Source organism: Melopsittacus undulatus, chromosome 3, assembly GCF_012275295.1.
Source record: "Melopsittacus undulatus isolate bMelUnd1 chromosome 3, bMelUnd1.mat.Z, whole genome shotgun sequence".
NCBI lineage: Eukaryota > Metazoa > Chordata > Aves > Psittaciformes > Psittaculidae > Melopsittacus > Melopsittacus undulatus.
The window spans coordinates 104744965-104768617 of record NC_047529.1 but is presented as its reverse complement, the minus strand read 5'-3'; the positions used below and the strand labels follow the sequence as shown (position 1 = coordinate 104768617).

General features: G+C 41.4%; 1 protein-coding gene across 1 annotated transcript in view; it reads right to left on the bottom strand.

Moving 5' to 3' along the window:
• Positions 1 to 1084: 1084 nt before the first annotated feature.
• TGFB2 (transforming growth factor beta 2) overlaps positions 1085 to 23653 on the bottom strand; it is a 63788-nt gene continuing 41219 nt past the window's right edge. The window contains exons 3-7 of the mRNA XM_005151886.4: positions 9691 to 9823; positions 9469 to 9579; positions 7027 to 7201; positions 6299 to 6452; positions 1085 to 4634 (exon numbers count right to left, since the gene is read on the bottom strand). Coding sequence (XP_005151943.1) covers positions 4476 to 4634; positions 6299 to 6452; positions 7027 to 7201; positions 9469 to 9579; positions 9691 to 9823 — 732 coding nt within the window. The 3' untranslated portion in view covers positions 1085 to 4475. The remainder of the gene's footprint in view (positions 4635 to 6298; positions 6453 to 7026; positions 7202 to 9468; positions 9580 to 9690; positions 9824 to 23653) is intronic.

The window sequence follows — 23653 nt, the reverse complement described above, 5'->3', positions numbered from 1 at the left end:
AAGGCACCACAACCACTTTCCCATATAGAATTTCCGATCAACATTCCTCCTCAAACCCTCCTGGTCTTCAGAAAATTTCAGAAATTTGTTATAATTTATCACAATAACACTAAACAATCTGGCATATTCTTTCATTTATGCCAAGAAATGGTATGCACCCCTTAGAATCCAGAGTAGGCACCAGAAAGTGCAGATGTTCACCCCTTTTCATCATCAGTCCCTGGTCTGGAAGCATTTTCATGTATCATTTTATTAACTTTTAAACTAATGATTTAATCCTGCAGACCTTCCTCCCATTAGTTTTGTTTGTTTAAGTGACCTGAGATGCACAAAGTCTGATAAAATCTGCAATACCAGGTTGCTCCAAGCCCTGTCCAGCCTGGCCTTGAACACTGCCAGGGATGGGGCAGTCACAGCTTCTCTGAGCAACCTATGCCAGTGTTTCACCACCCTCATAGTGAAGAATTTCTTCCTTATGTCTAATCTGAATCTATCCAGTCAGGTTAAAGCCATTTCCCCTTGTCCTGTCATTACATGCCCTTGTACAAAGTCCGTCTCCAGATTTTTTGTAGGCCCCCTTTAGGTATTGGAAGGCTGCTATAACATCATGAAACGTATGACCTTCTCACTTCCCACAGCACTACAGACACGAGGAAGAAGATCCTCTACCAGAGAGGAAAGACCCCCAAACTGGTGCCTACATCAATAGGGCCATGCCAGCATGATTCTGGTGAGAGATCAGGCACAGTAGGGCAGTGAGGTACCATCACTCCTGCCCAGGGCACTAACCAGTCATGCACACACATGGGACAGCGGAGGTTGCTCAGATCGGTCAAGCAGAAGCCACTTCTTGTCTATAGACCAACACATATACTGCAGTGGCTGAGGGGGAAGCAATCCTCAGAGCAGATGTGATTCACGCTCACCCTGGATGACTGTTCTTCATCTCAGCCTGTGCTGGACCATGCCAAGTTTGCACACACTAAAATCACACACTTAATCAGGCTTTGCAGGGATTAAGCTGAGCCAGAGCTGCGGAATTGCCTATGCCAGAACACTACCATATGAAAGCAACACCAGCATGTAATTGAAATAATTTATTTACCACTAGAGCACCACAAAACCAGACATACAATGTGTTAAAATACAGAGTAATCGATCACCAAAGTACAACACAGCTGTCCTTTAAGTTCCTTGTTTTTTTCTCCTTTAAACCATGCCAACCATACAATTGTATTCATGCTAAACACATAAAAAAGGCTGTCCTACCCCACCCAGCTAAGTGCTAAGATTCCCTCTCAGCTCTAGTCAACCCCTTGGATCCCATCTTTCCAAGTACTGAACATTTCCCACCAGTTCTCAGGGACTTTGCTTAGACAGTGGCAATTCTTCATGGTAAGGCCTCTACCACAAAGCCCTGTTGCAGATCCGTATCAGTATCATCCAAGGGGGGATAACATCAGACTTGAGTGGTGCTTAGGACTCACATTAACCAACTCTGTAGAGGGGAGTTTCACCCATGAGTTCTGCACATTGTAGGATCAGGCCTAACATCCTCCGTAATTAAAGGGAAATACATGCCTAATGAACAAAAAATCAAACAAAAAGTAGGAGCTTTATAATAGAGTATTTAAAATACCATCAGTGCATTTTGAGGAAAAAAAAAGAAGTAAAAATAAAAAGTATTTGCTCTTGGGGTAATGACTTGGAGAAATAAAGTTTTATACTTAAATTTAGAGCAAAACTCTAAACCCAAACCGAAATTTTCAGCTGCGTCCAGCGCATAGTGAGTATAGTTGGACAACTACGCTATCTCGTATTCCACTTTTTCAAGCTTCAAAACTTGTTTCGAGCTGCATTCCCATCACAGGGAATTGCAAAAACGTCTTTATGCTCTGTAAAACGCGTTCATCCTTGTCTCCTTTCCTGTCCAACAAAAATACAGTTCTCGTACTGAACCTGATAAAACTAATTTTGCTGCCGTATCCAGCAAAATCCAGAGTATTTCCTACCCTGAGGAGTTTCACTGAGTTCAGTGCATCTTCTCACTGGAGTAAGTTTGGCTCAAGCAAGTGTTAGCAGGACAGATTTTTTCACTTGTTCATCTCAACTCACTAAATAAATCAGAAGTCTAACATACCTCCTCCTCTGCGCTGAGTCAACGGGTGGGATTAGATCATCTGTGGGGCTATGCTTCCATCTAAGCCATAAGCACAGGCTCTCCTGAAGTCCCGAGGAGCTGCGTGTATGCAAGCTACTGCGGTTCTTCAGCTTTGCATCAGTGTTCTGCTGAAGCCAAAGAACATTGCACTTCTCAAAACTGGAGCTGACAACATCAAGCTCAGGAATGTCCTCCTGACACCGCTCGGGTCAATGACAGAAAAAGTCCTTCTCATCCAAGTAGTATGTTTCTAACGTGGTTTTCCAGCTCTGCTGTGCAAAAACCATTTGTCATGTGAAATGAACTGGATGTGCCTTTTTCAAGATGTTTTGTGCTAATTTAGGTTGGAGCTTTTTTTAAATGAACTTTAAACATGGAACTTTCTATTTCTTTTTTGTTTTTTTTTTACTCCTTTTATAATATTTAAACCTGTGTAACAACCAAATCCTGTGAACCCCAAGTTCCTTTCTTATTATTTTTTAAAAGAAGTTTTAATGTGAACTCAATTTAAAAACAAAAATTGGCAAAGTTGCAAAAATCACGGGTCTGATCCTGCAATTCCTCACACACACACACCAATAGCCTATAGGGGCCTGCCGTGCCAAGTTAAAGGCAAATCTCTGTTCCCTGCAGCAGGAGCAGGATCAGTCCTACAGACTAACTGCAGGGACAAGTCCCTGCTGTGTGCAAGGCCAAGGATATAGCCTCTGACCACAAACTGATCCCACTTGCAGCATCGCTGTGCCAAGACACTTCCTACCAGCCTTCTGCACAGTGGTAAATGTCATTCCCTGCAAGGTTTCACCTCGCTTCAGCCAGGCTGGGACATCTCTTCTTGCAACATCTCGCTCCCTGCCCATCTGTTTGAATGTCTATAGTCAAAATGAAATAAAAAGGTCAAGGAATCCAAACCGCATTGTGATTCCAAGTGTTATAAACGGGAACAACTGAGGAAGGAGGGGAAGGGGGGAGAGGGGAGACTGCTTTAATCCATCCTTTTTATAAAACAGAAAAACAAATGGAGTCAGGTAGCTTATGTCATAATGATGAACAATATACAAAGCACATGGATAGCAATTATTATAAAACATGTATTTGTAGTGCAAGTCAAAATATAGGGACTCTACTCATACTGGCCAGCTAGAGGGAAACACATGATTCTGAGTGATCAAAAAGAGCCCCAAATTCAAATTCAAACTCATGAGAGCTGACAGTATTACAGAGTACAAAAATACGGTGAAAATTTACACATTACACATAAAGTACTTATTTTTTTAATAGTTTACAAATAGAGATCTACAGATATGTTTCCAATTAAGCTGGCTTTTACTACCCACCTATTGTAATACTCTAGGTATGGTTACATATACCAAAAGAACAAAAAAATCCCATAGCATAGCTATACAGCAACATATTAAGGTCTGAAGATTAGACCAGTACATGTTAAATATTTCACTGGTTTACTAAACTGACATTTTAAATCATTTACAGTAAAAAAAAATCTTATAGACTTGTTTTTGAGACTGAAACAGAGTGTCCTTTATTAGTAAATTATTCAGTATTTAAAACAAGGGTTCGAGACCTTACAAGAAGCCTCTCTAGGCAGCTGGCATGGAAAATAAGGTATTTTAAAGGCAGAGTTTCTCAATAATGTAGTAACTGATTTCTATTTTAATGGAACTAAACTAACCATTACTTTTCTGATTTGTTTGAGCTCGTGTTCCTTTAGGCTTTAATATGCATTTCTGGCAGTTTATTTGGTCTCCACTTTGTCCTCATTGGCTGGTTTTCTTTTTTTCCAATGGTGATACTGAAATGTTCATTTGATAGTTTTTACACACAAATAAATAATGCACTGTTAATTCTACAACTAAGAGGAATGGGTAGGATGCCTATTGCGTAACAATACAGAGAGATCAAGTAAGGCACGGGACAGATACAGCAACTCCACTTCATGGGATTTTCCTGTTTTTTTTCCTTTCACATAGTAACACTAACAAATTTCTTCCAGTGTTTATTTTTTGAAGGTTTCTTTTTTTTTTCTTTAACTTTGCTTCTTGTCTATCTCACACTATGTGTAGGTGAAATGTAGGATAAAGGCCTTCAATGTTTTGCTTCGGATGCCAGTTTAAAAACAAAAACAAAACAAACTTTCAAACAGTTCAGTCTAGTACCACTTTTTTTCTTCTTTTTTTTTGTTTTTTCTTTTTAACACTGATGAACCTGGGTTTTCATTTGTCTTTCCTTCTCGCTCCCTCTTTCTTTTTTCCCTTGGTTATAATACACACACGTCACACTGTTTCAGGGGTATTCTTTAGCTGCACTTGCAAGACTTTACGATCATGTTGGACAGCTGTTCGATTTTGGGTGTTTTGCCAATGTAGTAGAGAATGGTGAGGGGTTCCAAATCCTGGGATACACAGCACGGAGAGGCAGAAGCTTCTGGATTTATGGTGTTATATAAGCTGAGTACCTAGGAGAAAGGAAAACAGATTTAAGACAGCTACCTCATGCTGTCCTGTCACTGAGGAGCAAATTACTTTCTGCATTGCTTCCTCCCACAGTGCCTGAGAGAAGTCCCAGTGGAAGCAGTATGAAGATTCCTGGATTTTAACGTATTTTATGATTCTTCTGTTCAATCTGATGTCATGACCTGCCTGAGTTTCCTAAGGTTTTATTCATAGTCTTAAACCTCATGCCTGGAGCCTGCCTTGAAAGCACAGCCCTCTGAATAAACACACACACTGTATTGATATGGAAAGAAGAAACTGAATGGTTTTTATCTGTGTCTTCAGACTGCCATTTGCTGTTACAGGATTTTGGTTTTACGAGTGCAGCAAAGGGAGAAGAGAGCCCATCAGAGCAGAAGCTCTGCTCTTCCTTTCTGACTTCATTTAGTGCCACCCTGCAAGCACCAGGACTCAAGCTGCAGTTACTCCTGTTAAGATCCAGCTGTGGTGAAGTTAGCAGCGCTATTGCTTTATGTCACGTTGGATTCATATACATGGTTCTCTGCAAGGGAAGTATGTAGGGCTACCCGCTGATGATGCATAGGTATTTCTGAGGATGCCATTAATGTGTTTGCCAAACACCAAGTGACCTTTTCCTAGAACTTCAACACAACATTTGCAGCTTAGAGAGACAGAAGATCTGTTCAGGACAGCAACACTAACTACTTTATTAAGCAACTTCTGACTCCTTGGGCAACTATCCAAACCACATATTTGTGACCATGACAGTTATTCTTCCTCTTTCCTTTAAAAACAAGTGCTGCTCCAAAATGTGTACACTACTACTCCACACCAGTACGGAAACATACTTACTTAATTTGTACCTCTGCCTGCTGACATTGCTAATAGTACAATGCCAAAGCCAGTGACAGCTATAAAGGATATCTACACCTGAGTCTGTAAGCTCAGGATGACAACTGTGGTGCATCTGTCTGCCTCTTGCATTTACTGTCTAGACATCCTTATGGACAGCTGAGAGAAAAAAGCACTTTTCAGCAGAGTACTACTCATCCTAAGGTAGCTGGCTAAAATACCACATCTAATCCCTAAAATAAGAAGTCCCATCTCAGATGACTATGACAGCATCCCAGATACAAGGTTCCTCCTTTGCATATAGGTTTTCAAAGTACAAAAATGAATAAGTATTTTGGAGTAAAAGAAGTACATCTATCAGTACATTTTTATGAAATTCAATGAAAGGTCATAGTAGGTGGTAACCAGGTAGCGTGACTCAGCCCTTTTGTTACTCTAATAATGCTTCCCTCAGTGTCTTTGCTGACCAAACTTTTTGTGCCATCTTCCACTCGTCCTCCATCATGAAAGGTCCTTTCTCAGACAGCCTCCTAAAGCTACAGCAACCTCATGCTCCCCAGAAGCATCCAATCCATCTACATGCTGTATCAATGAATACATTAAGAACATAAAAACTCAAGGCAAATATGTTCCTACTGCTTCAACGCTAGCTCAAGGTCATCTGAAGTCACTCTAAAGTGCCACATTTCATCATCTTTAGTTGCTGATGCAATGAATACAAGCTTTGGGCACTGGTGCTGATGTCAGTCCTAGAAACACAGTTCACCCTGCAGTTATAAAATAGAAGCTAAAATACAGAAAAAATATTACTTACTCTGCTGTGCTGAGTATCTGAGCTCCATAAATATGGGCAGGCTCCTGCACAGAAATTAGCATGATATCCTTTAGGTTCATGAATCCATTTCCAGCCAAGATCCCTCTTGAAGTCAATATAAAGTGGACGCAGACAGCAATTATCCTGCACGTTCCTGGGAAATAAAACACAGACGAACACATCAGTCATAACAAAGACACCACAGGGAATAAGGATAATCCACTTGCTTGCTCCCTGAATGATGCTTTGCAGGCAGACAGGTCTGAGTCCCAGGAACTCACAAACAAATCACAAAAACAGTAGCTTATACTGATGTAACTGAAATCAAATGCTTGGACATGGCAGGACTTGTTTATACAGACATAACTAATGGTTTCCCTGGAGGACCAGTGTTTTTCTCCAGGTCCTACTGAGTGGCCTCTTTAAGTAGGTGAGTAGAACAGAGGTGATAATTTGTCTGTCATTATGGGGCTGATGAGTCTGGGAATCATCCCAGATAGAACTCAGCTTCTGCTTTCTAAGGCCACAACCTTCCCCAATCTGCCACTGTCTCTGTGAGACTGGAGACTGCTGGGGAGATACCTGCTGCACATAGACCCCGTGGGTCCACAAATGAGGATGCAAGCTCTGTATACATGCCAACCATAAAGAAATATTGTAAGTAACAGCATTACACCTCACAGACTGGTACTACTGAGTAAATGTATGGAATACAGATGCATAGTTACCTAAAACAATAGGCAGCATCTAGAGCACGCTTCTTCCGCCGACTGGGCTGTTGCGACTCAAGTCTGTAGGAGGGTAATAACATTAGCAGAAGATGTGGGGTCTTCCCACTGTATTTTTTCCTATTGGACTTTAAAGCTTTCACATCACCACTGGAATATGTGTAGTCATCAATACCTTCAAAAAATACATTTTGGTGATAAACATTGTGTTGCTTTTTCTTCACAAATTAAATAAACCATCTCTTAAGAAAAAAAGTCTCTCAGAAATGCTGGCATCAGCATGTTCACTGGGCAAGTGGGGGTGAAATTCAACCCAAGATCCCTAAGATATTCACAGTTCTCATGTTATCTATTGTTCAGCCCTCCCACATTTGGTTAGCCATTTAATGGCCTTTCAGCACGTTTACCAGAACTGTTGAAATGAGTAGCAGAAGAGTATTTCAATCACTGCATCTGCATTGCTTAGTTTCAAATGGCCCAAAGCAATGATGCTTTTGCAACTTCACTTAGGGCAGTATTCCCATCTTTTAACAGCTATGTACCCTTGAAAACCTTATAACACCATTAAAGCTGCTCTGGATATTTCACCTGCATTTCCCATTGCTCAATTCCATCCCATCAGTTTTCTCACTCTCACTTATCTTGTAAATTCTTTGTCTCTCATTGCCAGTTTATATAAATGTGCTAATTTCCCCCAGAAAGTTATTCTAGCCCCTTCATTTGTATGGGTACGGCAAGAACATTGATCAAAATATTTCTTCTTAAAGTGTCAGTACATGACCTCACATTTTGCATTTTCTCTTGAAACACTAACTGCCTTACTAGCTTCTTTAACATGGCAATGCCACAGGCAAAAGCTCATAGCTCACGTTATGCCTGCTGTTAAGACCCTTTTGAAAATTAATCTCCTGAACCAGATATTATTTAAAAAGACACACTTTTGGTTTTGTAACTTTTGCAATTACAGTGGCTAAATATAATACTAAAAACTTTTAAAATGCATATGATGTTTTTAATCATACATACATGTATTTACTTAAAATAAAAATTCCAATACACTGAAACAATGGTTAGAAAAGCTTAATACTTGATGAATAATATAGCCAAATCATTGGAAAACAAATGAACCAAATCATGATGTACTTAATGAGAACTGTATAAACAGAATTTAGATTCTAATACTGCCATAGTTTTATACATGCTGATTGATGGTTAACTACAGCATGGTCAATTAAATAACATTTCCCTTTTGAAACTGAAACTTTAATGGCTTAAAAACACAAGGGAGCTTATGTGAATTTGATATATTTACTCTATATCACCTTGTCTGCTGTCCATAAGAAGCACTCATAACCATAACCCTAACTACACGGTTTACTTTTTAATGCCCACTCAATCCATTTTTTTTTACCAAGCTGTCAGCATAAAAAAATACTGTGTATAACTAATATACCAATATCTTGCAATAAGTTCTACACGCCAGTATAGATATATAGAGATAATCAATATTAACTAACATAGTTCTGATGACTTCACATGAAAATCAGACTTCCGCTACTGGAAGTAGGAGCACACAGACAGGCATATCATCTCTGTTTCTTCAACCCCACAATGCACTGGCAGTAGAACACTGTAGGGCATTTATATATGTCTAGAACCTACTGTTCAGCTCTTCCCAAAGTGACTGATGCCATTGCTCAGGGCAATTTAAAATATTACTGCTATGATCAGAGAAAAGCCCAAACCAACAAACCCAAGTGCAGCTGGAGATAGTGGGAGAGCTGCAAGTACATATGCAGGTACTCACAAAGACTGTGACCCTCTATACTCAATGAGGACAAAGGAAGGTGTTCTGTAAGCAAAGCAGCCAGCTGCTGCCTTACCTGTATTTTGGAAACTCGCCACACAATGAGTACTATTTAACACTCAAATTCACTTAATTGTGTTTAACACTCAAATTAACACTTAATTTCTCACACAGCTATCTACTGCAAGCAGTTACATGACTGCTAAACACCATCCTAACTATTTTCCAGCAACAGCCTTCTGTCCTAAGCTTGAACCACTACAGTGCTAGGATGGACAGCAGTCAAAGGCTTTACCTTGAAAACATTCAGCAAGTTTTCTCATGACTATAAAAACAGTGGATGGTCTACTGTGTATCTGGTGTGCATGCTGCAACTGTAACACAGACGCTTAAGGACATCAAAGCTGCATTCATGGAAGGCGATGGTTTATTCATGCCACCTGGTTTTAGAGTAGTTCAGCTGATAGTTTTACCCTTGTGCCTTCAATACCATTTCTTACCAGCTGAGAATTCAAATTCTCAAACGAACAAGTATTCAATCAGCTGAATGACATATGGAAAGGCAGTAATGGCTGTTTCCCTCCTCTTTAGTAAATACCACAACATTTTAAAAAAGTTTTTTTTTCTTTCATTACCTGCAAATCTTGCTTCAAGCTCCTCACTTTTATTTGGGATGATATAATTATTGGAAGGCACGAAGGTGCAGCATGGACAATGTAAACTAATCTTAAATCCAAGGTTCCTGTCTGCAAAACATAAAAGTAAGTTACTTTTTTAGATATGGAATGACCCTGAAATACTGCTAAGTTAATGGAGGAGCAGTTAGGGCAGGAGGGAAGGTAAAGAGCACTTGTCACCTCTGTGATGGAGCCATTCGTGTACAGCCTCAGTGACATCAAAAGACAACCATTCTCCTTCAGCTCTTGTTTTAACTACTTTGCTGTCGATGTAGCGCTGTCCTGGTGATGATAATTCTTTAGATTTTAGAACCTGCAAGAAACAACAAATATGATGGCCTATGGGTTAACATTTACCTGATTTTTATTAAAATGGACTACCCACATTATAAAATAGCAAAGAAACTATTACAGCTCAAACCTCTATGGAACAGATGTACATTCAGGCACATTTTCAGGAAGAATTTTCTTAGGGTGCATGGGGAAAGGTAAGTAACACACTAATGAAATCAGCTTAAGCTCCCAGGCAAACATTCCACCACATTCCTTTCTTAGAGAAACCACACAGAAAGACCCATGAAAACCTGCCCTGCAACACCAGTGGTCAAGAGATCATAGTAAGTGGAACATCAGAAGAGGTTATTTTACCTTCTTCAGTAATACAGTGATTAGAGCATAGTATCACATGCTGAAGTAAAGCCTGTACAATGTATCTGTACAATGAAGATACTGATCACCTGTAGTTACTCTGTATGGCATTGCCTTACTCATGCTCCCAGCCTTCCTTCTGATTCAGGTACTAGTCATAAAGTAAACAGAAGAAAACTTATTGTCCATCCAGGCAACCTGGGGGTGTGCAGAGCCAGCCTGGTGTGAACTGTGGCCACACATGGGTTTGTACAACAAGGTGATGCCGATTTCATCCAAACACTGATGCCAGCTGTATTTGTGTCAAGTTTCAGCCAAGCTTCCTACTGAGCATACAGTAAAACAAATATCTGTGCAAAAGGAGCCCAAGACACAGCACCATGAGCCTAGAATTTCATATGCCCACAATCCTCCCCTATTTGAACAACACACCTAGTGCCTTTGCACATACAGGCATAGTCTGCTACTATTTACCCTAACCAATCAGGCTGCCGGCTGCTAACAGGTTTCTATTTTCCTGGTTATCATTATGTTGACAGTTTTGTGATGCAGGAGGCTGGAATGCCATGCAACATTAAGTCACCTCCAATCAAGATGCCATATGATAACATCATTTTGTTAACTTCTGGCATGCCAGATGTTCAACTTCATATATTGTTTCGGGTTCTTCCTCTCTCCAGCCATCCAAATCCATCTCCAAATGAGTAACTGACAATGTCTCATTGTTTCCTTCTATTTTCTCAGCCCAGACCGATCTGACATCTAGCAAATGCTGGTGGAATAAAACAATGGTGAAACTATGTAATACATGTAAAGAAAAATATTTCAAAAGAGGTGTGAAATTATGTCATCATGATAAAATTAGGCTTTTCATAATTAAGCAGAAAAGCAGACTTGAAAATGCCAGATTTTGTCCAACATGTAAAGTCTCCCTGTGTCTTTTAATGGAGTGCTGGACCTCCCAAAGGCCAACAGTGCAGATCCCACAATATTTGTCATATGAGAACAGCAGCAGCATGACAAGCTCTCTGACTTCTTTCTGATCAACATACATAGCAAAAAGAGATGAGAAGATGTTGGTCCAAATCCAGAAAATTACTAAGTGCCCCTAGTAGGCGATGCTGAGTTCTCCAGTAGAAACTGAGAGCACACAAACACTGAACACTGGGACTCCTTTTTATGAGGCAACCTTCAAACAAAGTGTTTGAACAACTGTTTACAGAGAGTCTGGCAGCAGCGAGGGGACTACCATTGCTCAGAAGTGCCAGAGGGATGAGAGAATCAGTAATCAATGCTGGGAAAGTCCCACTGAAGCACAAATATAACTCTGCCTTCCCTTTGGTCTTTATCAGGTCAACTCGAGTGTTTCTGAGGATGTAATGCAGCTGTCATTATGCAAAGATGTGTTGAGGCGTGGAGGGGTGTGAGGCAAATGGGACACAAGAACTTGGCTTCTCTTCTTTTCTGCACAGTCATATCTTTACAAAGACTCCAGAAACTGCATACCTCAGTTTTGGCAGAGATCTAAGGATCTAAAAGCAAATAATGTGACAAAAGCAATCTCTTGATGTTAACTGTAACTGGTCTAAGATATGTTCTGAAGACTCAGCTGTGCCTTAGTATCCACAATAAAATGTCTTTATCCCAATCCCATAGCCACCAAAAGACAAAGTCGAGGGCTGGCAGTGTGCACCTTGCATGAAAGGCATTTGGAAAAGCACATATCCAGTGGTACAATGAACATTCAGCCTCACTGAAGAACAGAATGACAAGAGAAGTATTTGCAGTTTTCTCAACTGTAGGACACTGTGGGACTCAATGGACACTGTGGATTGAAAGAGCTTGATATTGCCGATACTGTGGTATCTATGATATCTGAAAGTAAGCCTTCTCTTCATGTTGTTATGCTGCATGTTCAGGAAGAAAATGATGAGGAATGAGCTAAAAAAGTCAGAAATTAAGTATGGCAGAATTTCCACAACATGGGTTAGAGGCACTAGCGTTTCTTAAGCAAAAGGTTGTTAAGTGTGACTAATGCCATACATAATGAAATTAGCACCTCCGCTTCAATCTCCTTCTCCCGGTCTAAGTATCTTTATGGTGTTAGGGCAATGTACTATCTTAACAACCTGACTGCATGTAAGCAAGAATGATCTAGAGTCATCATTTTTAACATCTTTTCTGTTATGTTGCTTCACGTGTAGAAAGCTAATGGATGATAAAATCCTATGCTGGATCCTCACAGGTTACTGTTTCCCACAAAATAACCTGATGAAGGACTCTTCACTTTTTTTCCTAGACTGAATTATGTTTCCATCCACACTGAAGCAATTGCACTCTACATTGTGATAAACAAAATGTCCTCTTTGTAGGAACCCATCATAAATTTTTACAGCTACAACAGTTCTTCAAGTGAGTCTTACAGAAACTATTACATGAGATAAGCCTTTCTGGGTTGTTCTGACATCTCCCCCTGTTGGTTTGCATCTTTGCCCTTTGCACGACATTTCTGGTCTTACCTTCTCCATCAGCAACATACCTTTTTCTTTGAATACACCCTCAAGCTACATTCCCACTGAAGAAACTTCTCTTTCAGTGTTTCCAATACTTTCTTTCTACTAGATCAAATAGTTGCAAAAAAAAAACCAAACAACAAACCAAAGAAGAAAAGCCTTTTCTGTGCCTTGCAGCTTTCATGCTTGAAAGCTTGTCTATTTCTTTCAACTTCACTGACTGGTCTTAGAAGAGATATTACCTTTATCTATAAACATTGCTTTGCCTTCCTATAAACACTGCCTTACCTTTATGCTTAGCCTATTGTAACCACATCAAACACTGTTATCAGAAATGTTGATGAACAACTTGTACCTCCAGGAGCAAAATGAAGCTTAAAAGGTCTTTGTGCAAAAGAGTTTTCAGCACACTAAAAATATTAACTGAAGACAAGGGGACGTGGGAGGGGGAGAACCCAAAACCACAGGTTAGAAGGAAGACTGAGCTATACTTCCCCTTTAATCCTCTCTCATTTCCTTCTGGCACCTTATCCATGCACTCCCCCTTAAAGAGGCAGAAAATGTTTGGTGTATATATATGGCTCATGATGTGGATGGCTAGGGCTTTTGGGGTGGGGGGAATACCAACACCACCTGCATGTAGATATGGCAGCTTCAATCACTTGTGCGAGTAGAAGAGTTTCCACACACACAGCCTCATCTCATTCACTTTTGAGTGACACATTTAAATACCTGCATGCAAAAGTAGCTGAGGATGGACAACTGCATATGTGAGTGAAAGCTCAAGATCAACAAACTCAGAATTGAGGTTGTGCAAACATCTATCTGAACATGGGGATGATCTTCAAGGTATATCCATTTATTTGGTCTCACTTTCAACATAGTGATAATCCAACACTGCCTTTTCTAATAAAGGATTACACAGGGAACATATGCATATGATCAGATGTGGGAATGAGCTGAATAAATGTACAAGTGTTACCAAAAGGTTATCCAGCAGACTTCTAGCCCAGTAAGCAGAGTGATTTTCATTCAGTAGCAATGATTTAAATTGTAAGAACAATTTGGTTATGTCTATTCTCTTTTTGTACAGGATTCCTACCTTTCACAGTAAATCAAATAGTTAGCTAAAATGCTTGTTAATCACTTCTTGACAAAGTACCTTATACAGTTAAGACCTGCCTTCTAGATATTTTCTTCTATGGCTACTACTAACCTTCCCCTCATCAATTAATCTTCTACCTTCTAAGCAACCATTGGGAAAAAAAACTATCTCACGAATACCCATGAAGATCCTCTAGATATTACACACATGCCGTTATTATCACCATATAGCATCAAGGAAAGCCAAGCATAAGAACAGACAAATAACACAGTTAATTGCAGGACAGGGCTCACAAAGCAGCCAGATGCAAACAAAGCATTGCTCTTGCTTTGTACAGCTACACATGTTGAGGAAGCCCAGTTGGGGATCTCTGTGATGACAGTGCTCACATGCCACCATCATGAGGCCTGCCAGATTTCTGGTATTGTATAAACCCTGCAGAAATCTGTTGGTTCTGCAAAAGTGTTCTCTTCCCTCAGCAGAGGGACACCCTCTGCTCTGCCAGCAGGAATCTGCTCCTCCTTGCCCGTAAGAGGAGGCCAGACCGGGACCCTGTTTTGGAAGCATATCCCAAACCACCACGGCCAGGGCATTCAGCAGTGAAAAGATTTGGTTTTGTCACAAACTGGTTTCAGGAGAATGACAAGTTGAGTTTCCAGAAAATACTGATCTTTAAATTACTTCTGCCACCTGCTATGCTTATTTTTCAGATCAACTGGAGAGCATTAACTCATATTTAAGCATCAAGTAGCTGAATCTTCATTAAAATACCAGAGGATTAAATTGTTTATCCATATGTACACATTTACATTCTCAAGTAACACAGTTCTGTACATAAAATAAAACACAAGAATTGTCCTCATTTATATTTTATAAACTGTAAAGTACCCAGAGAACACTATGTAATTCATGATAACAAACAAGGCAGAACATTTGCAAAAGTAGTAGAAACACGGCTCCTTTAAAAAATGGGCCGTATCAGAGGCTGATATAAGCAGAGCAGCTGCATTCAGTGTCACTGTAATTATACTGGTTCAAAAACAAACCCAAAAAACCTCCAAAACCCAAGGCTCTGTTAATAGAAACATAATTATTTTGCTCAAATTTTCCTTTGCCTACACCCCTTCTCAAATATATACAGGCAGCTAAAGCAGAGGATAACTGAATGAACACATCAGTGTATGTATTCTAGATAATAACCACAGAGAGCAGACACCAGAACAGGCTGTCTTCATGACTCATTACACACCTAAAAGAAAAACTGAAAGACACACTGGTTCTTTCAAATAACTGGAGCTCCAGAACAGCAACTTGCTCAGTTTATTTCAGATTCAATAGTCTGGTCAATAAGTACTTCTGGTCTTCTGTAGTTACTACAATCAGATACAGAAGAATAGGGAATTACAGTTAAGTATAATTTACAGTGGAATAGCTTTGGCTAATAAATTCATCAGCTCCCCAGCAAGCAAGCAAACAAAAAAACAACTGAGTGTGGTTCAGCAGTGATGGCACACAGGCTGATGCATTAATGACATAGATCAGCTGCAGCCAAGAACACCCTAGGACAAATCAAAGGCCAAGCTTTAGCAACAACAAGGGCATTTTATAGCTGGGTATGAGAATTACAGTTGCCAACTGTTAGGAAATATTTTGGGTGACTTAAGAGTTTCTTAAAACAAGTTGATGAACTTTCAAAACACAGTAAGATCCTATGGCCACTTAAAAGAACTTGTCTGTCTGTTGCATTGCCTTGGAACTTGGGATGGTCACTGCTGTCTGTCAGTGTGGGTTCCGCAGCCACTGAATAGCAGTAAATATGACATTATCTTGTAAAAACTTGCTATTAATCTGTTTTTCCTTTCCATGAATTCTGATCTCCTGCCTCCAGATGCTGCTGGCTCCCTGGTAACTTCCTTCCTTCCCTTCTCTTCTCTGACATGTCAGACTCCTGTGATGTTCTTGAGTATTACAGCATCTTGGCAGGCTCACCAATCTTTCTCCTACTTATCAGTCATTATCTACAGTTTCCACTGGAATTTCAAGCACCTTTTAAAGCAATGGAAATAACCTGACATGTAAGCTCAAAGTAACTGCAAACAATGAAATGCAGTGGTATATGATGTGCTAATGCCGGTTAACATCAGAGTAGAGGTAAGTACAGCTATCATGGCTGAAAACTGCTGTTGAGGGGAACCTGAACTAGAAGAAACCTGCAGGGGACTCCAGCCTAACCATCTGCAGGGGAATAACCATAAGCAGCCACTTGAGGTTTCCAAATTCTTATGTCCTATTCACTCTACTTAAAGATTCACTCACTGCCTGGTTCTAGATTACAAGTGTCTCCTCAGACAGCTCACAGGGACTTCATCCAGCCCCTTCTGAAGCTTCAGGTTAAAGAAAGACCATGCTAATTCCCAGTCCTTTCTTACTCCTTGGTTGAGCTTGATGTCTTCGATCCTGTCTTGGACACAAGGATAAGTAAACCCTTAATTCTGTTGTAAATCTCTTCAATTTCTTACTGATTATATGTTGAAACATACATTATAAATCACAAAGGCTCTATATTATACGTTTTGCCAGATAACTAGGAATCTACTGGCTATCAAAATCTTAGCTGCTTCTTATCACCACTAATGCAAGAGACTGAGTGCAAAAATCTCAGTGCAAATTTCTAAGCTCTTCTTGTAACCACTTCTGCAAAAGAGTAATTGAGATTCTGCCTTCAGTGCTATGGAGTTAAAAGGGCTTTACAGCTCCCCTGTTTATCAATGGAAGTCTTTCCATTACTTGCAAAGGTCTCCGAATAAGGCTCAAACTGAGGGCAGAATCTTTAGAGACTAGTATATGAGATGCAGAGCTCCTGCCAAAATACAAAGGTATGGAGTACTTGCCAAAGCTTTAAAAAAAACCCATAGCTCTCTGATCCATCTGCTCAGAACTTGCCAGACACGTTCTTCATGCAAACTTCCAAATAAAAAGAACATATTGCACACATAACCCAACCCGTTTTATATCTGGATGGGCTACAGCTGCATTAGGATTCTCTTACAGTGTTGGCTGCTACTTGCATAAAGGTAAAAGAAGGTGAAGTGCAATGGGGGATAAAGAGATGAGCAGCTAAAGCAGGTCAGAAAGGGAGGGGAAGTCAAGGATGTCATGGAATTGCTGTGGCTGACTCATTGCATTCCCCTTTGGTAAGGAGATGAGCTCTGGGGAGAGAATGGATCCTGAGAAGGGATTTCCCCTCCATTTGTTCCCCAGCAGGGCCTTCCTTCTGCCACTGAAGATACATGTGCAGTGTAAGTTGGGGATACAGCCCTGAGGCTGTTCAGCCTGATTTATGCTTAAGCAAGCAGGAAGACTCTTTACTGTATAAGCAGTAAACAAGAACGGAGTCTGGGGTCCTTCTCCCGGAAGATTCAGAAATATTGAGTGCAATTTCCTGCTGTTTAGGAGGTTTTAAGATAGCTCCAAAGAAAGATTTCATATAAAATGAAGCAAAACAAATAAAAAAATCCTGTAAACTTATCTAGCATTTAGCTTTAACTTGCCAGAGGCACATTGTGTTTTATTAAAATATCAACAAAGAGAAGCCAAAGTCAACAAAAACAGAGTGGGTTCTCCTGTCTTCCAGCCAAATCCCCCAGATCCTGCAGGATACTCCTGTGTTCATCTTCTCTCCTCTTCTTCAGTTCTGTCCCCGACAGCCGTATCTCATACTCACATGCATTTACTGCAACGCTTTGGTATGAAATTTTCTCTGTTACCTGAATATTTGGACTTTATTCTTACATGCTGTCTTCTTCCCCAAGTGACCCCTCTTGTATTCCCTTTCTCTTGCCTGCATTGTTCTCCGTAAGCCATGATTCAACTTGTGGCTTTTTTCCCCACCAGTTTGACTTTCAGCACATGGGGAATGCCTGCTCCTGTGCCTTTAAGATTTCATTCTTGAAGAGCATTCAGCCTTCCTGGACCCCTCTGTCCATCAGTAGTTTCCCAAGGGACTCTCAACCAGCACCTTAAACAGGCCAAACTCATCCCACCAGAAAGGCAAGGTAGCAGTTTTGCTGACCTTCTCCCTGACCTCTCCAGGGATAGAAAATTCAGTTGCTTCCTGATCACTTTGCCCAAGACAGCTTCCAAACATCACATCACCCACCTGTCCTCTGTTCGCCAGCACCAAATCCAGCCATGCATCTCCTCTAGTGGGCTCACTCACCAGCTGGGTTAGGGAGTTATCTACCACATCCTCCAAGAACCTCCTGTGGTGTTGTACTTCCAGCAGACATCTGGTAGGTTGAAGCTCGCCATGAGAACAAGGGTAAGCGATTGTGAAACTTCTCCCACTTGTCTGAGGAATGCTTCATCTGTAGCTTCATCCTGGTTGGGTGGTCTATAACAGACTCCTACCAGGATATCTGCTTGGTTGGCCTTTCCCCTGATCTTCACCCACAAACATTCAACCTTCTCACAACATGAAATTCCAAGCAGTTGATGCAACCCACCACCTCTTTTTCCTTGCCTATCCTTTCTGTAGAGCCTGTAAGCCATCCATTGCAGCACTCCAATCATGCGAATCATCCCACGATGTTTATGTGATGATGATCATGACATGATTTCCCTGCTGCACAATGGCTTCCAGCTCCTCCTGTTTGTTGCCCATGTTGCAGGCATTGGTATAGACACATTTAAGTTGCCCTGTGGATCTGGCCTCCAACAGTGACATGCCATGTCCTGGCTCATTTTCTCAATGTATAATGTATACACACTGCAAATAGCAATAAACCTATCAGCTCAGTGCCCCAGATTTCTATGCACAGCAGCACTGAGTTGGGAGTATGCACTGGCTCATGCCAGTAGCTAACAGGGATATTGTATAGCTCTTCAAGTCATCTTCAATAACTGCTCTGTTCCTGGCAAGTGGTAGTTGCATCTGAGATAAGCTCTCAAATCGCAGTGAATATGACACAGCGATAAATACTTCCCCTTGTGCACGCTCACAGATTATTTGCCAAAGTACTGCACACATGGTTTCCAGCATACTGACTTTGTTTTGGTAGGGAATACAGTATTTCAACCCCCCAAAAAGGGTTCTAGAAGGAGAAAGCAGCAATTTGATTAAATACATTGCAAATCAACTTCCTGTGGTCCTGATCTGCTGATGAGGAGGCCAGGGAAGGAGAAGGAAGTTAGTAGAATAGCAAGTTATCAGGCCCACACTTTATACAGAGTTTGGCACTTCAAAGAGCACTGTACCGTACATCTGCCATTTAACATAACCTTGTAACCTTTCAGATCACAAGAGTCTGGCTTCAGGACAGCAATACATGAATTGTGAGATCCAAATATACTCCTTTAGATGTGGGTCACAGTGATGGCAGTCGATTAAAATCAAATGCCCCAGGTGATATCTGTAATACAGACTTCCTGCACCAGCTTGCAGCCACAAATCCTACTTCCTGGTATTTTTTTTCCATGGCATTAGAGACAGTACTTTTTTGGCAAGGAAAGAGAGCAAGGCCCCTCTGTTCCGGATTATACGGAGATCAGTCTGGAGTAGCTCTGCTGCAGTCAGTGTAAATTGCCTCAGATTTGCACCGCGGAGATTTGGCCCACATCTATAGTAGCTCGCTCTAAACGTATTCCCTAACTGAAAAACAAGACAAAACACTGTCTGAATTGAAAGTATTTGAACAACCGACTGTGGTTTAAATTTAAATCTGACTCATAATGGGGTAATATGTTCCACAGCATCTTCCTGCTCATACCTCCAAGTAGGGAGAGAGGCCCTTAAAGAAACGGAGGTTACCACTGTCTGTAAAGCAGACGGTTCTTCCTAGACCCTGAACAAGCTCCATAGGAGCCCACAGCATGGATCAGGCCCCTTCTCAACATAGAAAGACCAAAGGTCTGCTCCTGCTTGCTCCAAATTCTTCACTGGAATCCAGTGTGTCCCCAGGCTTCAACCTGGCACTGACTGCTTGCTCCAAAACTGCACTTTACCATGTTCTGTGACACATGCCCCTGACCCACAGCCTCTCAGGTACCCACACCCACAGCAGCCTCCAACAACAATGATGATCAAAACCAGCACTTCGGTTGCATGATGCTTTATGATGTGTTAACAAAACATGGTACCGCTTCCGTAAGCAGTAATTATTACTTGTTATTGCTTGACCGTCTGTACATAGCAAAACTACCTTAAAAAAGATACCACAATGCTCTCTGAATGATGGCTTTTTGCCCTGTGAGGGTTTCCACTCATCTAGCTTTGTGGTGGCGCCTATTTATTTTTTAATGTTTATTCATAAAAGACAAGCTTTTATTTTTTTAAGGGTGCAGGGACTTTATTCATAAATACAGAAGCACCTTAATAAAAGAAACATGTGATGAAGGCTTCAAAGCAGGCAAGAAAACTGATGAACAAAGACATTCCCATAACAACTGAGCTTTACCTGATCAAATTCCAATAAAGCCTGCATTTGGCATAAATCTTTAAAAACATAGCAAAGGCCACCAGAGGATGCTAAAAGTTGTTTATTTAATATTATTCATCCTCCCTTCTCCAGAAATAGTTTATCCTTTTAATATTTTCTGAAGTCCTGGTGCACTGAGTGAACCTGATGCAGTAGAAGGATGGGAGGAGAAATGTGGGAGACAGCTCTCAGCATTGCTTCCTGCCTTCCTTCCCTCCGGCTTCCCACTCTCCAATGTGCTGATGATCAGCAGCACCACCAGCAGATAACCCTCACTTTCAGGCAGAAGAAACAACAGGAAAGACAGTGCCTTTAGAGGATTTAATTCTTTGTGGCTTCACTTATCCACAGCCAAGAAGAGACAGAGGTTTTTATATGAGCCTTAAAGAAAAAACTTAATTCCTATTTCTATGAGATTTATTATTTTCCATCCTAAGACTACTTAACATGTGCACTGCGCTTCCCATCTGTGAAGGAACACACAGGATTGCTTAAATATCAAGAGAAGTATTCTGGGTGAAAACAGACATTAAAGCAACTATTTCTTCTCTCTGATATTACCACCTGCCCACTGGTGACAGACTCATTCAGGGCACCTCCACAAGAATCCACTCCAGGATCCACTGTCTGGAGAAACCTGGGGGGCAGGAAGACCTGGCAAACAGATCCAACAGTCACTCATTCCCAGCATGAATACGATGGGATGCTCGCTGCTCCAATCCTGCCTCTGATGCAGGAACAGGGTCCTGCTGCTGCTGCACAGGGGGATGGGCGTGAGGGGCCATGGCCCCAATTTGCCATGCCAAGCAGCCCCAGACTGCTTTCCCGGAGTCAGTGCAAACAAGGGCTGCAGGAAAACACAAAGTCCTTTTCTGATGTGGTTTGGAAAAGGGAGCCAAGTATAGCCTGAGGAAAGCTTAGCTGAAAAGGTGCAGTCTTGTAGTTCTTTTTTTACTTTAAGGGGTAGATCTGTAAGGTCAGAGGACCACACAAAGAAAGAATCAGGAGGAGTAACAAAATATTTATGTTCTGCTTGCTTATTTTTTCCATTTACCCTGCACATCTGTCTCTGGCTGTTCCTAAAATAGCCTTTCAGAATAATACCATCCCTTCTGCACCAATGGTATACACACCACTATTAAACTACCACAGGACTAAATCTGAGAGCTCTTGGGGAGCAGTTAGGAGACGTGCATGTGTTCAGGGATGGTCACTTTTCCACAAACTACAAAAAGAAGGCTCTGCCCCTCTCTTCCTGCTTGACTAAGAAAGATGAGGGGACAGGGGAACAACCATTCCCTGAAACTACAGGTATGAGAGGAATTTCCAAAACCCTCATCAAGAAGATCTGGTGAACAAAGCAAAACACAAGTCAACACGAAACTTGATAAAACGCCCTAACAATTAAGTGTTGCTTATGCAAGACAAAATCCCACATTGTTCCTTCTGGGCACAACAGCCCTGGCAAACCCTGCATGTATCTCACAAGACAGGATGTAGTGCTTAGGCATGGAGGAGTGGTTGTTGCACATGCCAACTCCACTAGTAAACTCCTCTGCAAGACACACTAGCCGTGCATGGCTTTTCATGCTGGTAACAAAGATATCTAAGTGAGTCTTCAACCCTTACAGAATGCATTTGCCTCTCCCACTTCCACTGAAATGAGCATCTTCCTCATTCTCCCCTTTTACCACCACCATTTGTATCTTCTTCCACTGCTAGACACCCTATCTGCACTATAAACACATCACTACACAGCCCTGAAGCTCGTCTAGCATGACTGTGACACTAATGCCTCCTACCCAACTTTCCTCACCTTCAGCTCCTTAGATTTTCTTCTTTCAAACCTCTAAAATTCATTACTAAGTTTCAGGATGCTTTCTACGGCACTGTCCTACAATACATCATAAAATATCTTAAGTTGGAAGGGAATCATGAGAGCTATGGGTCCTTCCTCTTCAGTTTCTCCCTGCTTTTACTTTTCCTGTTAAACACTGCATGTGTTGTGATGGAGATTAGCTGCAGCAGTATTTAGGAACTCTGCATTTAGAGATTAGGTGCTCCAGCAGTAGAGCTGCCAGTGATAAACCCACACGCTTCAAACTGGCCATCACAGAGCTATTCTGCCTCTGTACAAGGTTTTGGGGAAAGCTGCATAAAAGACTGCAAGAAATAAGTATGCCCAAAAGCAGGGAGGAAAATAACCACCAGAAGAAGGCTACAGGAGCTTGTAAGAAGTAGAGAGAGGAACTAACAGGCAGCTTTTATCATTTTAATAAGTGCTCTGCAAGGGAAATGCTTCAGAGACAACTTGCCTCTCTACAGCAAAGTAACATGTCCAAGATACGCCTGGCACAAACACACACTGAGAGCTCGCTGCCTTTGGCTTGCCTGTTGCTTGGCGGAGAAAAGAGCTAATCCTACAATAACCTGCACTCATTACTCACCTCACACTTCACTCAGCATACCCCACCCAGCCTAAAAAAGAAACTGCCTTACTCAGAGCTATATATTTATCCAAAGGACCTGAGTACCTGCCCTGGATGCAGGTGTCAGTCACTTCCATGGGCACAGGCTTGCTGGAGTCAGGCTCTCCCAAATAAACTCCAGCTGTTTCCCATCACAATGTGAAATCCCAGCCAAGCAAAGACTCTTTCTTCTCCACCTCCGCTGAACCCTTTGTGTCCCATGTTCCTCAAACATGGAACAGCGATGAACCGACCTCAGGCAACCACAGCTGTACTCCTGGCTAACAGGTCTCAAAAGCAGAACAACAGAAAGCCCAGAAATGAAATCAACTCCTTTTAGGATGTCTGAACAATAAGGTCAAGCCAGAACATATAATTGTTTCAGCAGGCTGGTGTGGGAGTGTCACAGGACTCAGTTATATATAGATGACACCAGTGACTCTCTTATTAAAGACTCTTAGCTTTCTCTTTTAACAAATGACATGTTATTTATGCAACTTTTCTATCAGCCCGGTCCTGGGCAGGAAGGCACCCAGGTTGCAGTCATGAAACCAAGCACCCAGTAACAACCTGTGGACCTGGACAACATTCAACTGGGAATCACACTTCTTCTACATTTAAACAATGTCTAACCAGTCCTTTCCTGCTGTCATCCTCTAAGGCTGGCTTATTCTGACACTTCAGCAAGCATATGAAACTAAATTCCCCCCTCTCTGCACCAAGTCTGGCTTGTGCTTAACCAGACCAGGCAGGAAAATGTGTACATTGAAAGTGAGGGAGAAGACTAACTCAAATTTGCACCCACTGGATCTGAACCCGACTCTGCAGACAAAGCCAGGACAGTGCTCAGGCACAGCTAATGAGGACAGCAAGAAAAGAGCCATAGAGGGGTTCAGTACACTTTTACAAGGTGGTATTCTATCTGGCAGGGGT